Raw genomic sequence first — 19996 nt, forward strand, 5'->3', positions numbered from 1 at the left:
CATGAACATAAAGGTTCTGTGCTGTCAAAGCAGAAGAAACAGATCTTCAGGTACACTGAGGGGACAAATACGTATTTTTGTTTCATGTATTTTGACTGCAAGAAGACAGACTTGTTCTCTGAAGTTCAATTAGTCATTTCCTCTCAACTGGTAGTTACCCAATCTGAGCTTCATCATTCATATCCCATCTGTTCATATGACACCTTAATAATAGCTCTATCCAAGAATATAAATCAGAGCTACGATACGCAGTTTCATATCCTGTTAAAAGCTCAGCCCACATGGTCAAAAGTTTCAGAAAAGCAGGAGAAAAAAAAATATCACTTTAGATGTTTCAGTCACGCTCTCAGCAGCAAAACCCAACTGTGCAAAAAGCACCACAGTCAATGGCAAATTCTTTCAGATTCTTTCCCATTTAATTTAAATGTTTCCCTTCACAGTGAATGCTGTGGCTAGCATTTGAATCTCTGTCCATTTATCAAGGATATCTGCTATTTTTTCCTAACAGAAAGCACCAGAATCTCATTGGGATGCACTGCACATGCTGCTACAACCTTTCTGCTATTCATAACCCTTGTGCAGTTGTAGGGTTAGCAATGGGCTTTGGGCACAGTAGCACTTTAGAAGAGAACCATGTAATCTGGGCATTTTCCACTAGGATTTAATAATCTTTTGATTTCAAGATCTCAAATGCAAACACATAAAAAAAAGAAAAATGTGTAAGAATGTATCCTGGTAAGAGAATTGGCATGCAGAGGAGAAAGCAATAAGTCTACTGTGTTGGTTAACCTCAGGTGCGTGTAAGTACAAAACTGTATTGTTGATCCCCGCACCAAAGAGAACAAATGCAAGCATTGGAGGTTATAGACAAAATCCAGCACTGTGTTTGAAGCTTTCTTCTAAAAGCAAAGAATCACATAATTTAAGGGGATCACACAAAGCAGGATGAGTCAGAACCCCAGAGCCAGACATTCACACGTTAGCATGCTCGATCAGAAATACCTTGTAAAGATACCAAGCACCAAGCTAAGGAGCACTTACAGATTCTTACTACAGCAAACCTTGGAGAGAAACCAGAATTTAGCAGAAAAACAGGTGAAGGAATTAAGAAACCCAAATGCCAGTCCTGTGGAAACTAAAATTCTGTCTCTGGAAGAACAGAAAGCTTATTTTTTTTAAAACTTGAAGAGCAGAGACAGAGCTCCTGGTTGTGTTGATGTCAAGAAGATTAGAACCAGCTTTGCAAAGCAGAAGGAGAAGCGGATCTTTAAAATTTTATGCAGATGAGTTATTTGGAGAAGCAGAAGGAAACTGAGGCTAAGCTCATGTGGCATATGCCACGCAGCCACACAAAAATAGTCTGCATCAGAAAGAGATTTGTACTAAAAGTTTCATAAAATGAGTTTCAGAGAAGAACAAAATGTTTACATTTAAATAATTTCTATTTCTGTGTGTCTGGGTTACATTCAATTCATCCCTTTCAAAATACTAAGAATATTTACCAAGCAAATGATAAAGCTAAAAGTTTCTGATATTAATTATAATTATTGTTACTTCAGAAAGGTATCTTTGCAAACATAAAGAACCTCATTTTGAACTTAGCTCTTGCAAGAACGTTGACTAAAAACACACTGGCATATATCTAAGAACTGTATAACTGAGAGTCCAGTCAGTGTTAAGAGGTTTCTTGTAACTACAGAAAGATTTTGCAATAATATCCTCTCTAAACTAGACAGCTCTGCTTCTTACATGGGAGGTCAAAAGCTAAAGAGGTATAGCAATACAATACACCTATTGCTTGCTTCTGGGCATAATTTAACTTCTTGATTAGTTTCCAACAGGGTTTTTTCCAGAAAAAAAAATAGTTAGAACCCCAGGTAACTTTTTCAGAACAAACTCCACTTTAAAACGTATTTTCCAAGACAAACAGTCAAAGCAGTAGCACTTCATTTCTTAAAACACTGAAAATTTCTGTTACTAGTGAAACAAATTAAAGCTGGTTTTGTTAATGCAGTCTTTGGAACATGTTGTACAGAGGAAGCTTGCATCTTTCTTTCGCTAGTGTGGGTGTCCTGATATTCTTGGGATTCTCACCTACTCATGTGAGTCAGTTTTATATAACACTACAACATATAATTTACCTCCTACTCACAAGCCAACACTTTAGCACTAGCATCTCAATCCAGGGTTATTTAAGGAATCTGAACTTCGTACATTTTTTTTATAAAACTGCGCAAGCAGCTATTACATTTGTGTGTCAGCAATCACAGCATACAGTCCTAAAACCAGAACAAAGAGAGCTGGCTTCCTTGCAAAAATGATCAAGGTTGTTTCACCAAAACAGAGCCCCAGGAGATTTAAGATAGATTATACCCTTGCTCTTGAATGACAGTAGGTATTTCAAAAAACCCTAAATAATCAAAAAACAACCTTCAATCTAATGTAAGATGCACCTGATTGCCACAACTGCAAGTGGTAATAATGATTCTCTAAAGGAGCGTAGAGGAGAATGGTTGTGCTCTTATGTTTTTTTCTATGCTGCTCAAAATGTAATTGAAAAAAACCAACCAAAATGCTTTGATAAGATTTGAAAGCTAAGAGAGCACATTAGCCAACATATTTAAGTATTTTTGCTTTGACAGTGATGCGTGGAGTAACACAAACCAAAGCAGTCAAGTTGAAGGTTAAGCTCAGATGCTTCAGTAGGCATTTTAGAGTATACTAATGGAACTGGAAACTGATAAAAATTCTAGTCAAGAAAACACCTAATAGTGATAGTGAAAAGCCTTCACCTACTCAGTTACTGGCTTCAGAGATAAATTGGTTCACCAACTGACTCAATGAAAGAAAAATTAACTGCAGTTAATTGGACATTGTTGGAATAGCATCAACTAATTTCGACTACTGACAATCTAGGCTACAAACCTTAACCTTGATATTAGCTGGCATGACTGAAATGCCTGTGCTCAATAGTAGCTCCTCCTCAGTATGTAGTCTAACGACTTTCAATGAAACTTACGTACTTATTACTTTTCCAGCAAACCCTTCTTCCTCAAGGGATCCTCCCCCTCCTGTGATCTGCAATGCAAGAGCTGCAGAACTACTTTTTTCATGTCTTCCTCCTTTAAAGTTAGCTGAATTAGGCAATGGGAAGAAGAATTACCTAGAAAATTGTCTCAGCCCTAGTCTCTCCATTTTCAATAGTTCCCAAATTCAATGTCTTTTCTCTCCAGCACCCCAAGCTCTCACAAACTGTGTTTCGTTTTCTCCTACACTTGGTTCCTTCTCCATACCAATACCTCAAAGCACTTTTGTACCTTCCAAATGCTTCTAAAACAACCATCCATTCAATTGTTGACAGAATATCCCACTTCTTTTCTGACACGTATCTTTGAACTAAGGAATTCTCTTTACCATTTCCATGTTGATTTATCTCCTTGTTCAACACAACACAAAGACAACCTACAGCATCTGGATTTAAATTGCTTACCCAGCTACCTTTGTGGTAGTTTTCCACCCACGTTCTTCCTCTCCTTCCAATTTCCATTAAGTAAATCAGAATTTGACTCATCCTTTTTTAAAAACCTTACTTTTTCTCACTTAAAGTGGCTTGTTTCACATAGTCAAAATGGATCACTTTCATCCTGCCCTCTCCCTGATGCTTACAAACACACTGATTTTTCATTGTGGATTTTCCTGCTGTAAATTTTCATTGCACAAAGCTAACATTAAACTCATTTCCCTTCTCTCCATCACTGTTGATAGCCTATTACTTATACTTGTAGTCTTTATCTCGCTTGGGTCTCTTCCATTGTAACAAATTGTGCCCTACATTTCTAAAATCTGTATTTTCTTCTTTATTTCTGCTGCTAAAAGTCCACTTTTAAGACCAGATAATTTCTCAGATTACTACCATTCCCTTTATCTGTTCTTAAATCTCTCTTTTTTTTTTTTTAACCCCACACAGTTTCCGTCCTGAATGACATTCTACATTCACTTCTGACAATGCATTTTCTGTTATATTTGAATTGCTTCCCAGTTCCTCCAGCATCACTTCCAAATAAGCCTTCCTGGCCACGAATGCTCTGCAGAATTTGGCTCAATCTCTCATTCATACTTCCTGCATCTGAACCTCATTCTGTGAGCTAGCATCTTTTTTTAATAATTTCTTTTCTCTCTCTCCCTCCTTTGGCATTTCTCAGATGTACGCTAAAACATTACAAACCAATGTCTTTTAAAAAAGAAAGAAACCTTTCTTTAAAAACATAGTACTCACAAAACTGATCCATATTTAATTGCTGAAATGTATTAATTGTTTGATCCTCTACAATTCAATAATAGCCATTCCAATTTTTTTTCCCAAGAATTAATTTTACTTTTGCTTTTTAAGACCGGAGATGACTGTTCATGTATTACAATGAAGGGTTTAAGGGCTCAGATTTATCTCAGAATTATCATAATTTCATATATCTGAGTTACTGAATATCTTGGAATAATAGTAGGTTTCTTTCTTACTCTAGCAAGAGTCACTCTAGCAAGAGACTGATGCCTTGTTTCAAACATCTAACCACAATCTAGTGAGACAACAAAAATTTACAATTATTTTTATTACCAATTCTCTCTACGAATAATGGGAACACTTGCTAATGGCACTTGATTCTGCAAGTCATCAAATACAAATTAAAATTAAAATGAAACAATCACTGAAATGCTCCTAGATATGACTGAAAAAAAACGAATGTGAAAAGAGTTTCATTTTCTTCTATGCAAATTTAATTCATTTGGCATCTATGAAAGTCAGTCTGATAATATCAGAGCGCATAAGAGACTATTAACTTCAGCTTCTCTCATTTTGAATTTATCTTCTTCATGTTAAACTCTGAACTCTCAGTCTTAAGATCAAATTGGTCTCAAGTTTAATAACAAGAATTTAAATTAAGTCCAGTCTCACAACAACAGTGATACTACAAAATCTGGAGTCATTAAAGGATATTCTGTTTGGTACCTAGACCAGTTCTATATCCTTACCCTGCAGCACACAGGAATGATTGATAGTCGTTGTTATGGGCTTACAAGGAAATAGTTAGAATACCCAGAATTATATGAATAAAACTTGAGAAGAAAAATTATTCTTAGAAAGGTTCTCCACAAATACAGATAATTAGCAGTATAACTACTCAGTACATAATCTTACAAGATTATCGGTATAAATACTGATAATTATCAAACAACTATAGATCCATAAAGTCTGAAGTCTCCAAGTCAACCATATCTGTTACACTTTTCTTCCTTTAAACATTGATGGTTAATGTTTCAGTGCATAAAAGAAGTTGTATGCTACTTGCTTAAGTTAAGCTAAGACATCAAGTATACTAATAGACTGCAGTGTTGTGAGGACACATTCAACTGAAAATAACAATTCTACATCTCCCAGGAGAGAAACATTGAGAAATAATACTGGGGACAATCCTACAGTAGCCTGCAAAATACTTTGGCCAGTGTTCCTCCAAACCATGTAACTGATTCTGAAAAACGAAATTATTTTAGACAACAGTAAAAAGCAACTGGTCTTGCATTACATCATAACATAGACTTGCAGCAACCTATGATATAAAAACAACATAACCAGAATCAAACACAGTAAAATAACAAAAAATATGAGTGAAAGGGAAAAAGTTAAAAGTGTAAGAGAAAAGGACCTGCTGTTCTAGCACAAAAGGTACATAGAACCAAACATAAACTGAATATATTTGCTCTTACATCAGCTTCCAAAAACCAGAAATGTAACTCCATTAGACACTCAACTCAAATGGAAATGATACCTTTCATACTACTCAATGACTAATACAGAAGAAGTCACCTGATTCAGACTATCTAGTTCAGAGTGTTGACAAAGAAAGCTTAATCTCCTCCTCAAGGTCTAAAATATTCTGTTAAAAGACATTTCACCACTCTCCACCCCTGGCCAAAACACTGGACATAGAGACAACAGGGTGATTGCTTTTATGTTCATGCAGGCTGAATGATATACAAAAACTCAGACTCAGAATAAGGATTTCTGAGAATCTGAGAATTTTTTTATTTCAAGGTGGGAGGGGTGTGGGAGGAAATTACTTTACTGTGATGCACAGATACCTAGACTCAATTTCTGTGCATTCTCGTTACTCCTTCCTACTGAAACACTAGAAAACTAAAGAAATTTGTGTAGAAATTTCCCCAAGAATTTAAATATGGCTTATATCAGAAATTCCTGGTCCTACAAATGGCTATATTGTGCCTGTGAATACTACACATTCTACATACTTCCTGCCCAAGACCTGTCATTTCCGTGATTCAACTACTAAAACCTCAGCAGGCTGTATATATTCTATCTTTGCAGTGAGGAACTGGTGCTAGATAGAATCTTTATGGCTGTGTTCATGAGCTCTGAGGAACTTTTTATCTGAGCCTCTGTTTTTATGCTCTGCCTTCAAGGTGGGAGGGGGAATTAATTTCTGTGAAGACTGATATCTTTGAACTAAAAAATCTGTTCTCATTAACAAGGAATTAAGTATGTGTTTCTCCTATGTAGCTTGCAAGAGATCAGAATCATTCGGTGACAAAAATAAAATATGATTTTGAAGTGCTGGCAACGGATTCATTTTAACAGGAGATACTCACTCCATTCTCTAATGAGCTCACTATCATACCCAAAACAATATTAAACACTATACACTTTTTTTCATACTCTATAAAAAGACTGCACAACAAAACAAATAACCTTTCATTAAAACTGACAGCTCTTAATGCAAGAAATGAGCTGTGCATATAATTTTACTGCTATCCATTGTCATTTACCTCTTTTTTTCACTGTGCCTATACTCAGTAAACAATGTTAAGCCTGCATGTACAGGAAACTAAAAATCATGCTCTCCAGAACATATAATGTATTCCCTCTAAAACTTATAAAGGTACCATTAAAAAGCAAAAATTATGTATAAATCAATACTGGAGTAAAATACAGATTCTGGTAAATGTACCAATTAACATTTCAATATTTAGAAACATTTATATTAAAAAAAATCTTTTTTTTGCCAGTAAATAAAAATTACAATATTAATGCACTTGAACCTTATGTAAGAAACTGAGAAGAAAACAAAGAAGGAAACTAAACTACTCAGTAGAATTGTTTGAGCATAAAATTAGAATGGAAAAGCTCACTTCATGAGTGGCAACTATCTCCAAATCCTCTTTTGCATCCACAAGCAAGAGAGCTTAAACCAATTGTTCTGCCAACACTTCTAAAGGAAAAAAAAAAGAGGTATCTGTGTGTCTGAAGGCATCTGTCAGAGATACCATCAACAAGACAAGCACTGCTAAGGAATGACATTTGCAATAAATGTATTTAGTGATATGGTTTCTACATGTTACCTGGTAGTGAAAGCTAATTTTCAAACATTTCCACAGTGTATTTGAGTGAGCAAACTGCAGTGCAAGACAGAAATCACACTGTAAAGAGAGGGTGTAAATGAAGAACACATGGTAGAGAGACACTGAGTTTTCAAGTATTATGTTAGTGAACAACAACAGTAAAAATCATTATTATTCAAAGAGAGATGTGGGCTCAAGAGATTGCATACAATCTTTATTGGTACAATCAAGCCATTTGCCCATATATCTCTGCATTTTGGATATTTTGCCCAAATTTCTACCACTTTTTCACAAGTATTGTGCTTCCACACTACCACCTGCTCTTCATGAATACTTGACTTTTGGCTGGTGACTTCTCAGTACTGTTTAGGCCTTCATTCTTAAATCAGCTCCTCCTGCATACCACACAGATTTTATGTGGAAGAATAAAATAGGCCTGAAATACCAATCTGCTGCACAGAACAACTAAACCAAATTAGCTAGATGATATCTTTAAGGATTTCAATTTATGCCTCTTCACTCATGACTAGGTCACAATGAGCTCCTAGAAAAGGCAATTTGTCCACCTCTGCCCAAACTATGACTAATGATCAGCAAAGAGAATTGCTCACCTCCACCCCCAACAGCATACACACAACTGACCCTAACAACCCTAAACATGTCCTAAGCCAACTGCTAAGAGTTTATGTTCCTGGAAGGGACAAGTTTGTTGCCTTCTATTTAAGAGATAACCTAAAGTACCTATAAATAAATGAATGCATACTCATGCTCTTTTTAAAAGTAATGTACACTTTTCCTGAAAAAAAAGCATAAAATAATTTTCAAGGACAGAATTTGTGTGCACCCACGTTTTTTGTACTTAAGTGTTTAAGATTATAAATGAAGACCAAACATTGTTTCCATCCCTAGGTACCTATTCCCAAGTGCACTTCTGAAGAACAGTCTCTAGTAAGAAATAAACAGCTATGCAGTTATTTATTTGTAAGGCATGCCTGTGAGCTAAAAGGTACTTTGCAATATGTTGAATTACACACACTCTTCTTGGTTCTAGATTTATTATTTCCTAGAAAAGCGTTAGGTGGTCTCTGTTAATCTAGATGATACCTTTGGAGCACCAACTGAAAAACGCTTTCATTCATTTATTAATGAATCAAAAGCACAAACTGCAATGACACATTTATTTTATGCTCTGGGAAAAGACAAGGGAATTAATAGCTTACTCCCAGCCCCTTCCATGCAAGAAATAACAAGTTTGTTTTAGTAAGTCCCTTCTCATGCTAGGTGCTTGTCTAACCTAAGATAATATTAAATGAATCTCTTCAGCTAACAACAGAGCACTTTTTATGCAAGTTTCCTGCTAGTGCAACAGAGCATGGATTAAGTGATGACTGCAAAGGGAGTGCTAGCCTGAGTGAAAGAACTGTGATGCACAGACTGCTTACTTCAAGTCCTATGTTTATATATTTATAAAATTAGAAAAGACACTTTTATGGGAAAGTACTAAACCCTGCTAAAATATACCACTGGGAATACTGAAAGAAGGGTTAAATCATTACGGACTACACAAGAGGGAAAGAATTGGGTGAGACAAGGGCTGACAAACCGATAAGAAAAGTCAGATACAAACAGCAGAGGCTCTTGTTCTCTCTTTTGGGATAGGAGGAAAATTAGATCTGCCTGAGCAAGGGACAGATTTGAAAAAGTACTCCTCAGCAATGTTTGACTTAACACATCTTACTTTATATAGATGCTGGCTGAGAGTGTGCACACAATTCCTCAATTTGACCCAGCTAATATATAGAATTTGCTATGCCAAGGAATGAGATTTCTTGCAATCATGATAATACCTTCATACACATGCTAGAATAAGACCATCAGTGCTGTACTACTCAACAGACTTTCTTTAGTGAAGAGGTTCAAGAAAATAAAACATAAAGCACATAACCCTAAAGAAAACAATATAATTCCCTCCTTGACAGAGTCATTAGCCCAGGTATTCCAAATATTTTGAGATACTTATTTCAGGCAATTGCTACACCTCAAACAAAAAGAAAGAAATAGCAGATTAAATTTATCTAGTATTACACTTAAAATGCTTCCTGAGGGACCTCTATGTTGTATCTTAGGCTGCAAAAGATTATGCTGCTTTCAAAAACATCCACTAGCCTACACTAATTAACATTAAAGGAACTATATCTATTTAATGTCTTCTTTTATTTCACTTTCGGTATATACAAATCCACCTCAATTTCATGCTATATAAACCTCATTTCCTCTTAGCAGAATTAGATCAACTGAGATATTATAGCCAAAGGCTTTGGGTTTATTAAATTCAACTCTAATGTAGACTTCGCTGTCCATTGTGTTAAAGTCTTGGCGACCCATTAAAACAGCCACACTGTGCAGCAGAAAGTGCCTAATATGACCAGTGGTCACAGAGAAGTTAATGCCAATACAACATAAAGCTTGCACATTAATGACTGGGCTCATCTTTCTACTCTGCTCCCTAGCACGGCAGTGTAAAATAGATGGCTTGCTTCATTCCCTGAAGACAGCAATTGTCAAAGCTTTTTAGCCAAATTAATAGAATTAAAATGAAAAACTTCAGAGGAAATTTTAATTGATCAAAAGTTCCATATAATTGCAAGAACTGATGATGACATTTCCTTTCCAATTTTTTACATTTGGAGAAAGAAAAGTATATTTCTTTTCTCCTGCAGGGAAAAAAAATCAAAAAATCACAAAGGTTAGCAAGCAATCCCCTTAGACCTTAAGCTTCTTGATGAAATGATATGAAAAAAACTTCATTCTACTTTAAAATCTAAGTAAACCAATTTAATTTGTGCCAGACCTCTGAAATGTCATTACTTCCCAGAAGAACAGCATACAGTAGTTTCATGGCTTTAGGCTGCAACTGCCTAACCTTTCTAAACTTTGTAAACGTGGAAACAGCATTTCCCTTCCCTCTTCTTTCCTACTGAAACACAGTAACAGGCTCTTATTTAGCAAAATATTTCCAGCCTCTGGTACATAAACTGTTTTTCTGATTATTAGGTAGTTAATTGCTGAATGCCTGCTCTATCAGTTGCTGCACTTGCTACCTGTGCACGCTGCAAAGCTTCTTCTGCTCTGTTGTTGTAGCTCAGTGAGCTCCAGAACACCCTGATTATATGCCAGAACTGTACCAAGTTTAAAATAGAATATCACACATATGCATCAAGATGTGTTAGGCATTCTCTTAACAGCTCTACCACGCCATTAAGACCTAAAGAAACAAATGTGAATTAACTTAAGAATTCTCTATTAACATGACAAAGAGGATGGCCCTACTGACATCAGCCTCCTCTTACAGGATCTTTGATACTACAATCCTTTTTTGCATAATGCATTATTAAATATTTCTTCATCCTCTGGTGAAAAAAATCAAACACAAAACAACCTCTCATTTTAAAACATGTGATCTTATAGCTTTTGAAAGATGTCTGCAAGATAATTCACCTAAGAGCTCCTGGTGTTTATGTTTATCCAAAATAAATATTTTCAACATATGATACAATAAGGGTTTTACCTGCCATTTCTCTGAAGTGCAAATATGATGCCTTTCTCCTGAAAGGGAAGCAGTTTATTTCTCAGTCTTTCAGGTAGAAAAGACAGCTTAGCATCAACATTTTCTGAATAAGTAGCTTCAAGTGTAGATGTCTCCTGGAATGTACTAGCCATTTTGAATCTAAGGGAAACAAAACAAAACAGAAAGATGCTTTACTTAAAAGACAGCTCTCCAATATGTTAAAGTTTCCTGGAATGATAATCATCACTCCATTTTGAAATATCCACAGAGTCACACAAAATTACAGAATGACAGGGGTTGGAAGGCACCTCTGGATATCATCTAGTCCAACCTCCCTGTTAAAGCATGTTTGCTTTGATCAGGTTGCACAGGAATGCTTTCAGAAGGGTTTTGAAAGTCTCCAGAGAAGGAGACTTCACAACTTCTCAAGTGTTGAAAATTCTCCCTAGAAAGTACATGTAGATGCAGATGGTGGAAGAAGAGCTCACCACCTCAGTATCAGTAAAATATTCTAACTATGCCAGTATGAAAAGGTTAGTATGTGTAGTTTCCTCTATGCTATGAAATACTATTTATGAGAGTTCCCTCTTCATGGATAACAGTTAATGGCCATTCAAACAGAGCTTACTTACAGACATTGAAATACTATACCTTTAGTAAACATTTTTCAGAAAAGTTCAGGAAAAAAAAGGGCATTTAACCTTCTGCTGATGGAACTAAAAGTCCTTTACAATCTTTTATCCTAAGAATCAAACAAGGTAAAAAAGGTAAAATATGCCCAGTTTGGGAAAAGAAAAAATAAAAAGAAAAAAAAAAGGAAAGTAAGAAACTTTATTCCTCTCAGAAAGAAACAATCCTAGATGTCAGAATTAATCAATAAAAATTCTCATGCTCAAAGCAGTCTCAGTCTAAAAATGTGGATTCTTCATTCATTTCTGTCCCAGGGCACAGGGTCAAAGAAAACTACTAGCTTTTATTCTCTTACAGTTTCAATAGATTTTAAACAAATGGTTAAAAAAGATCAGTAGCAGTATACTAACTAACATGAGGAAAGCAACAAGCCTCTGCAACAAAGCATTACCTCATTATTTTGGATTTATGGCCTCTCTGAGGCACAGGATTACCTTAATGATCACAGGAACAAAAAATATCAGCCAATGTTTCCGCATTGTCAACAGCAGCTATTGTACCACCAGGTTTGACAGTAAAATTCTGAACATGCTGCACTCAGATTTTTTTGATACTAATATATTTCTGAAGCAACTTGGAAGAAGTGAAACATGACTTGGTAGGACAAACCATTATGTTCACAAGAAACATGCTGAGCTAAACAGTCATTCAATTCAAGAATCTGCAGGATTAAGTAACTTTTTTTTTTTTTGCACTGACTGTTTACAAAGACAGACCTGGGGACAATGCAAATGGTTAACTTAATAAAGCAAGATCAGGCAAAAGAGTTTGCAAGTTTCCATCTATTATTATGTAGTACAGGTGAAGAGGTAAAGCAAACATATTTATTCAGATGAAACTATATGCCACACTGAAATGAACAGCACCTTTATTCCTAAAGAATCCCATTTATGAAATTTTAGATACAAAACTTGATGTATAGTCTGCAGCTGAAGTTACATTCTCTCCAGTGAAGAGAATCTAGCTCTAACTGCACTACTGCAATATTTCTATCTATATATAGTCCAAGCTGAAGAACCCAGGCTTTGGTTCTAGCACAGCTATACAAACATCTTCTAACACTCCATCTTCCACTGGCCTATGTCAGACTTAAAATAAGAAATTCTTCCACTAGGATGAGAGGAGTTTTCTGAGGCCGGAGGAAGCTCCTGGCCCCTGAAAGCCCCTCTCCATGGTGCTTAGCCTTGCGGAACTGTAGAGAGAGCCCCTGGCCGTGGTGCTGCAGGGTGCGGAGCAGAGATGCAGGGTGTGGAGCAGAGATGCAGGGTGTGATCCAGTGATCGCCGTCGGTGCCGTCTTGTTGGACAGTTAATACAGGCTTGGAATCAGGGAGATCCAAAGAAAAAGGGACAGCAAGTTGAAAAGAAGAGTTATCACAAATTTGCCACTTATGGAAAAACAACCTGGCACTGTCAGAACTGCCGACAAAACTGTCTGTAAGTGGATAAAAAGCCCTTCAACCTAAATCAAAAAGAGAACTCCCAACTTCACTCAACCCTCCCCCCCCCAACCTCCTCCCCCGCCCCAAAAAACCCACCACGTTCTGGTTGTTCTAGAAATCCACTAAATTGTTGTATAACTCTACAAAAAACAGGATTTCAGCATCCTGTCCCTGGCATTACCAGTCAGACAGACAGCAAATTAGTAAGTTCTTATTTTGGTTAGATAGGCACAGCTATCAAGATACACATCACAGTCACTCAGAGAACTGGAAAGAAAATGCTGCAGACAAGCCTACAGACAATTTCCATGAGTCTGTCATTGTGAAAGTATGGAAGAGGATAACAATGGAGCACTTCAGTGTGTACCTTCTGGAGCATCTCTTACCACTTCTACAACAAAGTGTTGTGTAACCACATCCCTTTTATGTACCATTTGGATGGACAGTGAGGGGAACAAAGTGAATTTAAAATATCGAGCAACACCCAAAGTTGAGGCACAAGGATTGTATTTATCACTGCTACAGATTTTGTTCTCTTTTTGTAGTAAATTAGTTCCTAAAGAATATATTTTTAGAAACATATTCTGGAAGAGTTCGCCTTTACCTTGCATCTAAAGCCCTAGAAATATTATTGCACATGTATGAAAACAACAGTCCTAACTGGAATCCTAGATGTGTGTGTGCTTCTGAATAAACATGGCTTCAACCCTGGTCTCAAAACCTGATGTTCACCTGATGTTACTCACTGGATAGGTGCAAGTGATTCACACAGCAATGAGATGGCTGGAGAGAGGCTGCTGCTGTGCTTCCAATAGCATGATCAAGGTACAGAAAACCCAGTTTACAAGCAAGTCTGGTACTACTACCAGAAAGACAGGATCTTTTCTCTTTAGATTGAAATCAGGTCATGCATTCGAGGTGCTAACCTAAAAAGAGACAAGCCCAGTGCCACTAAACCTCTTCCTGACAGACTTCCAACTAAAGACCTTCTAGAACATAACCTGTAAATAGAACCTGATAAAAAAGGATACCTTTTGAATGCCAATGAAATAGCCAGTTATAGAGAAAGGAAATCTTGAAAACATTTTTTCAAACCAGAAATTCTGTGTCATCTAAATGTGATTCCAGTATTGATTATGGCTTCTTCTCCTCTCCCTGCTATTTTTCAAACGGAATTTCTCTCATATCTTTAAAGATAAAATATAGTTGTATTTGGGCCTCTAGAACATTCAACAGGAGGAAAACCTCTGGCTTGCCCTGTATACCAAAGACATGCATTTCACAGAAAAGAAGTCATAAATCTCTGTTAAATTACCTGCTACATCTTTCAGCTGTGCAAACAGGAAGGTTTCAGCTCTGACTATTGGGAATGCAATCATAATCACTTTAACAGTTCTATGACAATATTTTCACGGAGTTTTTGGTTTGTTTTTTTTTTTTTTTTAATCTGATTAAAGTACTTCAGTACTGTGGGTAAAAAACAAACACTAAACATTTCTGTAAAGCCAGCCTTAAGAAAGTATGCTGCATGATTGGTGAACCCAACAAACCTATTCGACACTCAGTTGTGATTCACCCTGAAAGAAAATTTCTGACTCATTTTCTGTGATGATTTTCTATTCTATAAAAACTGAGAAAATTACATCCTTCTGATCAGCTTGCTACGTAACTTGTTGTGAGTGACACTAGGAGAATGAAATGTTAACATAATTAACTTTCAGTTGAATTAGATTATTATAAGATTCTTTCACCAAACCATTGAATAAAACAGAAGCAGCTTCAAAAGCATAAATTTGAATTAGGAGGCACATATGATTCATCGGTACACAGTGACAGTATCATAAAAATGTTTCTGCATCAGTCACTAATAAGGTTATCACTGACATTGCAGATATCTCTTAAAAAGCAGCAATGGCAACACAGAAAACACTAACTACCAGATATGTACCAGGGGGTTAGGGTTTTGTGTTTGGTTTTTTTAATGATTTTGTTTTGGTTTGTATGTTTGTGGGTTTTTTTCTCTCTGAATAAAGAAATGAATAGTAATTATAGAATAGGTGAATATTTAATTAAAGTCCACATGTAGCGAACAATGACATAAAAAACACATACAGACCAGAAGACAAGACAGCAATATGTATATTTCTAAACCTTTCACACATTGCTCCTTGGAAAGGCAAAGCAGTGTGCATTATCATAGCATCCCAATATTCTCCTCATTACCAACTTTATACCACACTATGACTTTAACTTGGACTACAAGCTTTCAAAGGTGGGCTTTGCCATCTGCTCTGCGTATATAATCAACTACTTTCACAGCTGATTACTGTGGAGCTCATGGTGAGTGAAAAACTCATCTCTGCTAAATATCTGATGCTTGACATATGATTGCCTGAGAACATGCACTTCAGAATGAAGTTTTATGAACTTATATACTTCAAGAAATAAAATGGACATTTTAAAAAAACATTTACATAGTTCTTCCCCAAACCCCTTAAGTTTGTTTCAGTTACTGTGAACATACACTTCTTAATGATCATACAATCATACCCTGAAGACTCAAAGATCTGTCACAACGTCTGACTAAACAACAGTGAAAAAAATCCATACTCAGTCTATAATTGTATCTGTAGAACTATTTGATGATATCTAAAATTATAGAAGGCACTATGAAAAGTATATTTACCTATGAAAGATTATAGCTCGGTAGAAAATGAGAAGTGATGATACAAGACATAGAAAGAAATTAATTCCACTAAATAGTCTTATTTGATCTAGTAAAGTAATAATTATACTGAGAATTGACACCTTACTAGTGTGTGATGACTTTGGTAGTGGTGGTCATTTATATTTTGTTTTGAGACAGATCAATTATGTACACTATACATAACCATGAACTGTAATATTTATCTCATCAACCTTCCCACCTCTCTAGACCATAAGCTCTAGAACTGCAGTTTTCTCAGGCAAAACAGACCTTAAAGATTTGGTGCAGAGAACTAACTTTTGACTCGGGGAATTCATTGAGCTACAGAAGTTTTATGAGTGAAAAATAAAAATAAAAGCTGTACAGTATTTTCTGAAGTCTTTTAAAGGAAATCAAGGAATTACTAAATTCAGTAGCTTTTCATCTAAAATTGCTTTAGTATCTCAGGACTAGCTAGTGGTAAATGATCTTAACTTGGATCCCCATTCCTGCTTGGAATATAGAAGATTCATGGAACTACAGCATGATTCATTTATTTAGAGGACATAAAAATCAGTAAAAAATTATTCTGTGCAGAACCTGTGAACACCAGGGTAAGCCCATCTATTCAGTGGGAGTTAGCATGTCTTTTGTGAGGGCTTATCAAATCTGCTGAAGTTTTTTTGAAGGGGATCTACAATAACATACCTATAAACTGGATGATGTAGTCCAGATTCTATTTTTCAGAATTCATTAGAAGAGAGTACTATAAATATATTTGTATAGTAATTACAACTTCCAGGAAAATTTCTGATAGTCCCTCAAAGTTTTAAATACTGAGCTGTCATGTGATAATGTAAGCCCGCTATTTATTTTTACAGGTCGCTAAGTATAGGTTTTTAATGCAGCTTAGTAACAGATGCTGAGGGGAGACTTCATTGCCCTCTACAACTACCTCCCAAAAGGAGGATGTATCGAGGTGGGGGTGGGTCTCTTCTCCATAGTATCAGGTGATAGAATGAGAGGAAGTGGCCTGATACTGAGGTCCAGAATGGATATTAGGCAACATTTCTTTTCGGAAGGAGTGGTCAGGCACTGGAATAAGTTGCCCAGGGAGGTGGTGGTCACTGTCCTTGGAGGTGTTCAAGAAATATGTGGACATGGCACTTCAGGAAATGGTTTAATGGCCATGGTGGTGTTAGATTGATAGTAGGACTTGATGATCTTAGAGGTCTTTTCCAACAAAAACAATTCTATGATTTTGTGCCTAAAACAAAAGACTATTTCCATCAAGCCTTTGTTTCATAAATTTCCTTTTGATAACCTTAATTGCTCCAAGGCTCTAAGAAAATCATGGGAGCATGGCTGACAGATTCATCAACCGTTTTTCCATCAGTGGATTAGTAAGGAACTGAAAAACTACCCAAGTCATGAGAAAGCGCAAAAAGAAAAAGCAATCAGACATCACAGAGCTCTGTGGCATACAACAGTTGCTCTAAACGCCAGCATACAGTAGAACAGACATCTTAATACTTAATACTGGGGGCAAATTTTTTTTCTCTTTTTCACTTGCAAAATTCCTTGTACACAACAACATCCTGCAATAGCAGAACTAGCTAAGCACACACAATGATAACTCAGCAGCAGAAGCCAGAGTAAGCAGAACAAGTGAGACCTTCTGTCCCAAATGTGGGCTAAGAAAGAACAAAAGTTAGAGAATTGTTTGGGTTGGAAAAGACCTTTAACACCATTGAGTCCAAACATTATCTAACTCTACCAAGGCTGTCCCGCAGCACCAAATCTCTGTGTCTTTTAAACACCTGCAGGGATAGTGATGCAATCACCTCCCTGGGAAGCCTGGTACAGTGTTTGATAACCCTTTCAGAGGAAAAATTTCTTCTAATATCCAATCTAAACCTACCCTGGGGCACCTGGAGGGGTGACTTCATTAATGTTTATAAATATGTGAAGGGTGTGAGGAGGACAGAGCCAGGATCTTTTCAGTGATGTCCAGTGATAGGACAAGGGGCAACCGGTGAAAGCTGGAGCACAGGAGATTCTGTGTGAGCACAAGGAAAAACTTTTTCACTGCAAGTGTGACAGAGCTCCGGAACAGTCTGCCCCAAGAGGTTGTGGAGTCACCTGCTCTGGAAGCATTCAAAATCTATCTGGATACATTCCTGTGTGACCTCTAAGTTCCTGTGATCCTGCTCTGGCAGGGGTGTTGGACTGAATGATCTTTCAAGATCCCTTCCAAGGCCTAACATTCTGTGATTTCCTCAAGTCCCATCACGCGTTACTAGGGAGAAGAGCCTGACCTCCACCTCCTTTCAGGTACTTGTGGAGAGCAATAAGGTCTTCTCACAGTCTCCTTTTCTCCAGATTAAACAATCCCAGTTCCCTCAGCCGCTCCTCATAAGGACTGTTCTCTAGACCCCTCATCAGCTTCGTTGCCGTGCTCTGGACTGGAAAGCTCGTCCCATCACGAAAGAACCCCACCTAGGGCACCCTCGACGCTGCTCACTGCGCAGCCCCTCTGCGCGTTACATTCCAGTACTTCGCAGGGCCAGGCCGCGCTCTCGCCCGGCCCTCTCCCGTGAAGCTAGGCCCAGGCAGCCTCTCACAACTACCTCCCCCCGCCTCCTGCCAGGCCGCTGCGCATTGCATCGCACCACAACGCAACCGCAGGGAACAGCTTGGACACGGACACGGACCCCGACCCCTCTCTCTCCCCGCAGGAGCCGCTCACAGGCGAGCGCCGCAGGACTGAGCACCGCCGCGCCACTCACAGCTCCGGCCACCGCCAGCCTGCACCTTCGCGGGCTCCGGGCTCAAACCGCCGCCGCCAGGAAATGACGCGAGAGAGCGCGCACGCACCCGCGGGCTTCCCGCGTCTGGCCGCCGCGCGCGTGGAGCTTCCGGCCCTGGGGAGCGTGGTTATTTTGTTTGTGGGGGTATTTTTTGTTTGTTTTGGTGGTTTTTTTTTTTGCGTGTGTGTGTGGTGGGTTTTTTTACTTCGTTGTTTTTTGTTCCTGCCCCACTTCCCCGGGTGCGAGTCAAACAGCATGTTTCTGCTCAGCGATGCCTCACACCAGCCCCTACTCCTCTTAAAGAATGTGGGGAGAGAAGGCGGCCTGAAGGGAAAAGAAAACGGCACGGTTACCTCACGACAGAGGCCGATGCGAGATGGGCGGGATGGCTGGGAGGAGAGGGCGGCAGACACAGAATGAAGTTGAGGCTCAGGCTAAGGCTAAGGCTAAGGCTAAGCCAGGGGCCCGCAAGACAGGGTGCCCCGGGCAGCACTGCCGATTCTAGAGACTGGTGGGAACAACCCTCCTGTGCACTGCCAGTGGCCATCGACTGCCCATAGTGGGCGGTGTTGCAGTGCCGGTCTTCACGACAAGGTGGGATTCCTATTAGTGACCAGGACCGTCTGTCACCACAGTGACGCCTCCGATTGGTCACTGTCTTCCGGGCGGGCTTGCTCTCGCGTAAGCACTGAGAGGCACCACTCAAGGGCAGCTCCGGGGGAGGGTGCTATGCTGCTAATTGGCCCACGGAGCCGTTACTCATTAGCGCTCTGCCCAGTTATTGGCTGTGGTGGCGCGCCCGGGTGGGCCTTTCTCCCCGCCGCGGCAGCAGGAGGAACCCAGGCGGCTGTCGGTGCTGGCGATGGGGTTAAACGCTCCTCGTGCGTGAGCCCGCTGCCGCCGCGCCAGCCGCAGCCCGCCGGCCGCGCTGCCGCGGTAAGGAGGCCACCGCCTCGCTAAGGCGCCCCCGCATGTGGTGGGGGCGGCGGGCCGGCGCACTCCGCTGAGGAGAGCAGGAGGAGGATGGGAGCGGGGCGGGCGGTCGGCCGCGCCCGCAGTGCGGAGATCTGGGGGCAGCGACTGAGGGAGGGCGGCCGCGCGCGGGGGGAGGGGCGCGTGCTGCTGCCGTTAGGGCCGGCTGGGACCGCGGCACCTGCACGCTGTGGGAACGGGGCGGGACGGGACTCGGATAGGGGGGTCCCCGGTGCGGGAGGGAAAGGCTGCCTCCGTTTCCCTTTCCTAATATAGACAGGGCTGGCCGCGCCGCCGGCGGAGTGGAGTGGGTATGGGGACGGCGTCCCGGAGCTACGCTTCCGCGCCACTCCGCCGTGTGGCCGCCGGTCGGCCTCGGGGCTGCGCCCTCGGCCTGCTGCAGATTGCGCCGTTCCGGC

At 39.3% G+C, this 19996-nt stretch overlaps 1 protein-coding gene across 1 annotated transcript in view; it reads right to left on the reverse strand.

Annotated features, from left to right (window-relative positions):
- Window positions 1-19152, reverse strand: part of ZRANB3 (zinc finger RANBP2-type containing 3) — a 55911-nt gene extending 36759 nt beyond the window's left edge. The window contains exons 1-2 of the mRNA XM_054381260.1: window positions 18959-19152; window positions 10979-11137 (exon numbers count right to left, since the gene is read on the reverse strand). Coding sequence (XP_054237235.1) covers window positions 10979-11137; window positions 18959-19152 — 353 coding nt within the window. The remainder of the gene's footprint in view (window positions 1-10978; window positions 11138-18958) is intronic.
- Window positions 19153-19996: the final 844 nt, after the last annotated feature.

The sequence above is a fragment of the Indicator indicator genome, chromosome 5 (assembly GCF_027791375.1).
Source record: "Indicator indicator isolate 239-I01 chromosome 5, UM_Iind_1.1, whole genome shotgun sequence".
In the NCBI taxonomy this organism is placed as follows: domain Eukaryota; kingdom Metazoa; phylum Chordata; class Aves; order Piciformes; family Indicatoridae; genus Indicator; species Indicator indicator.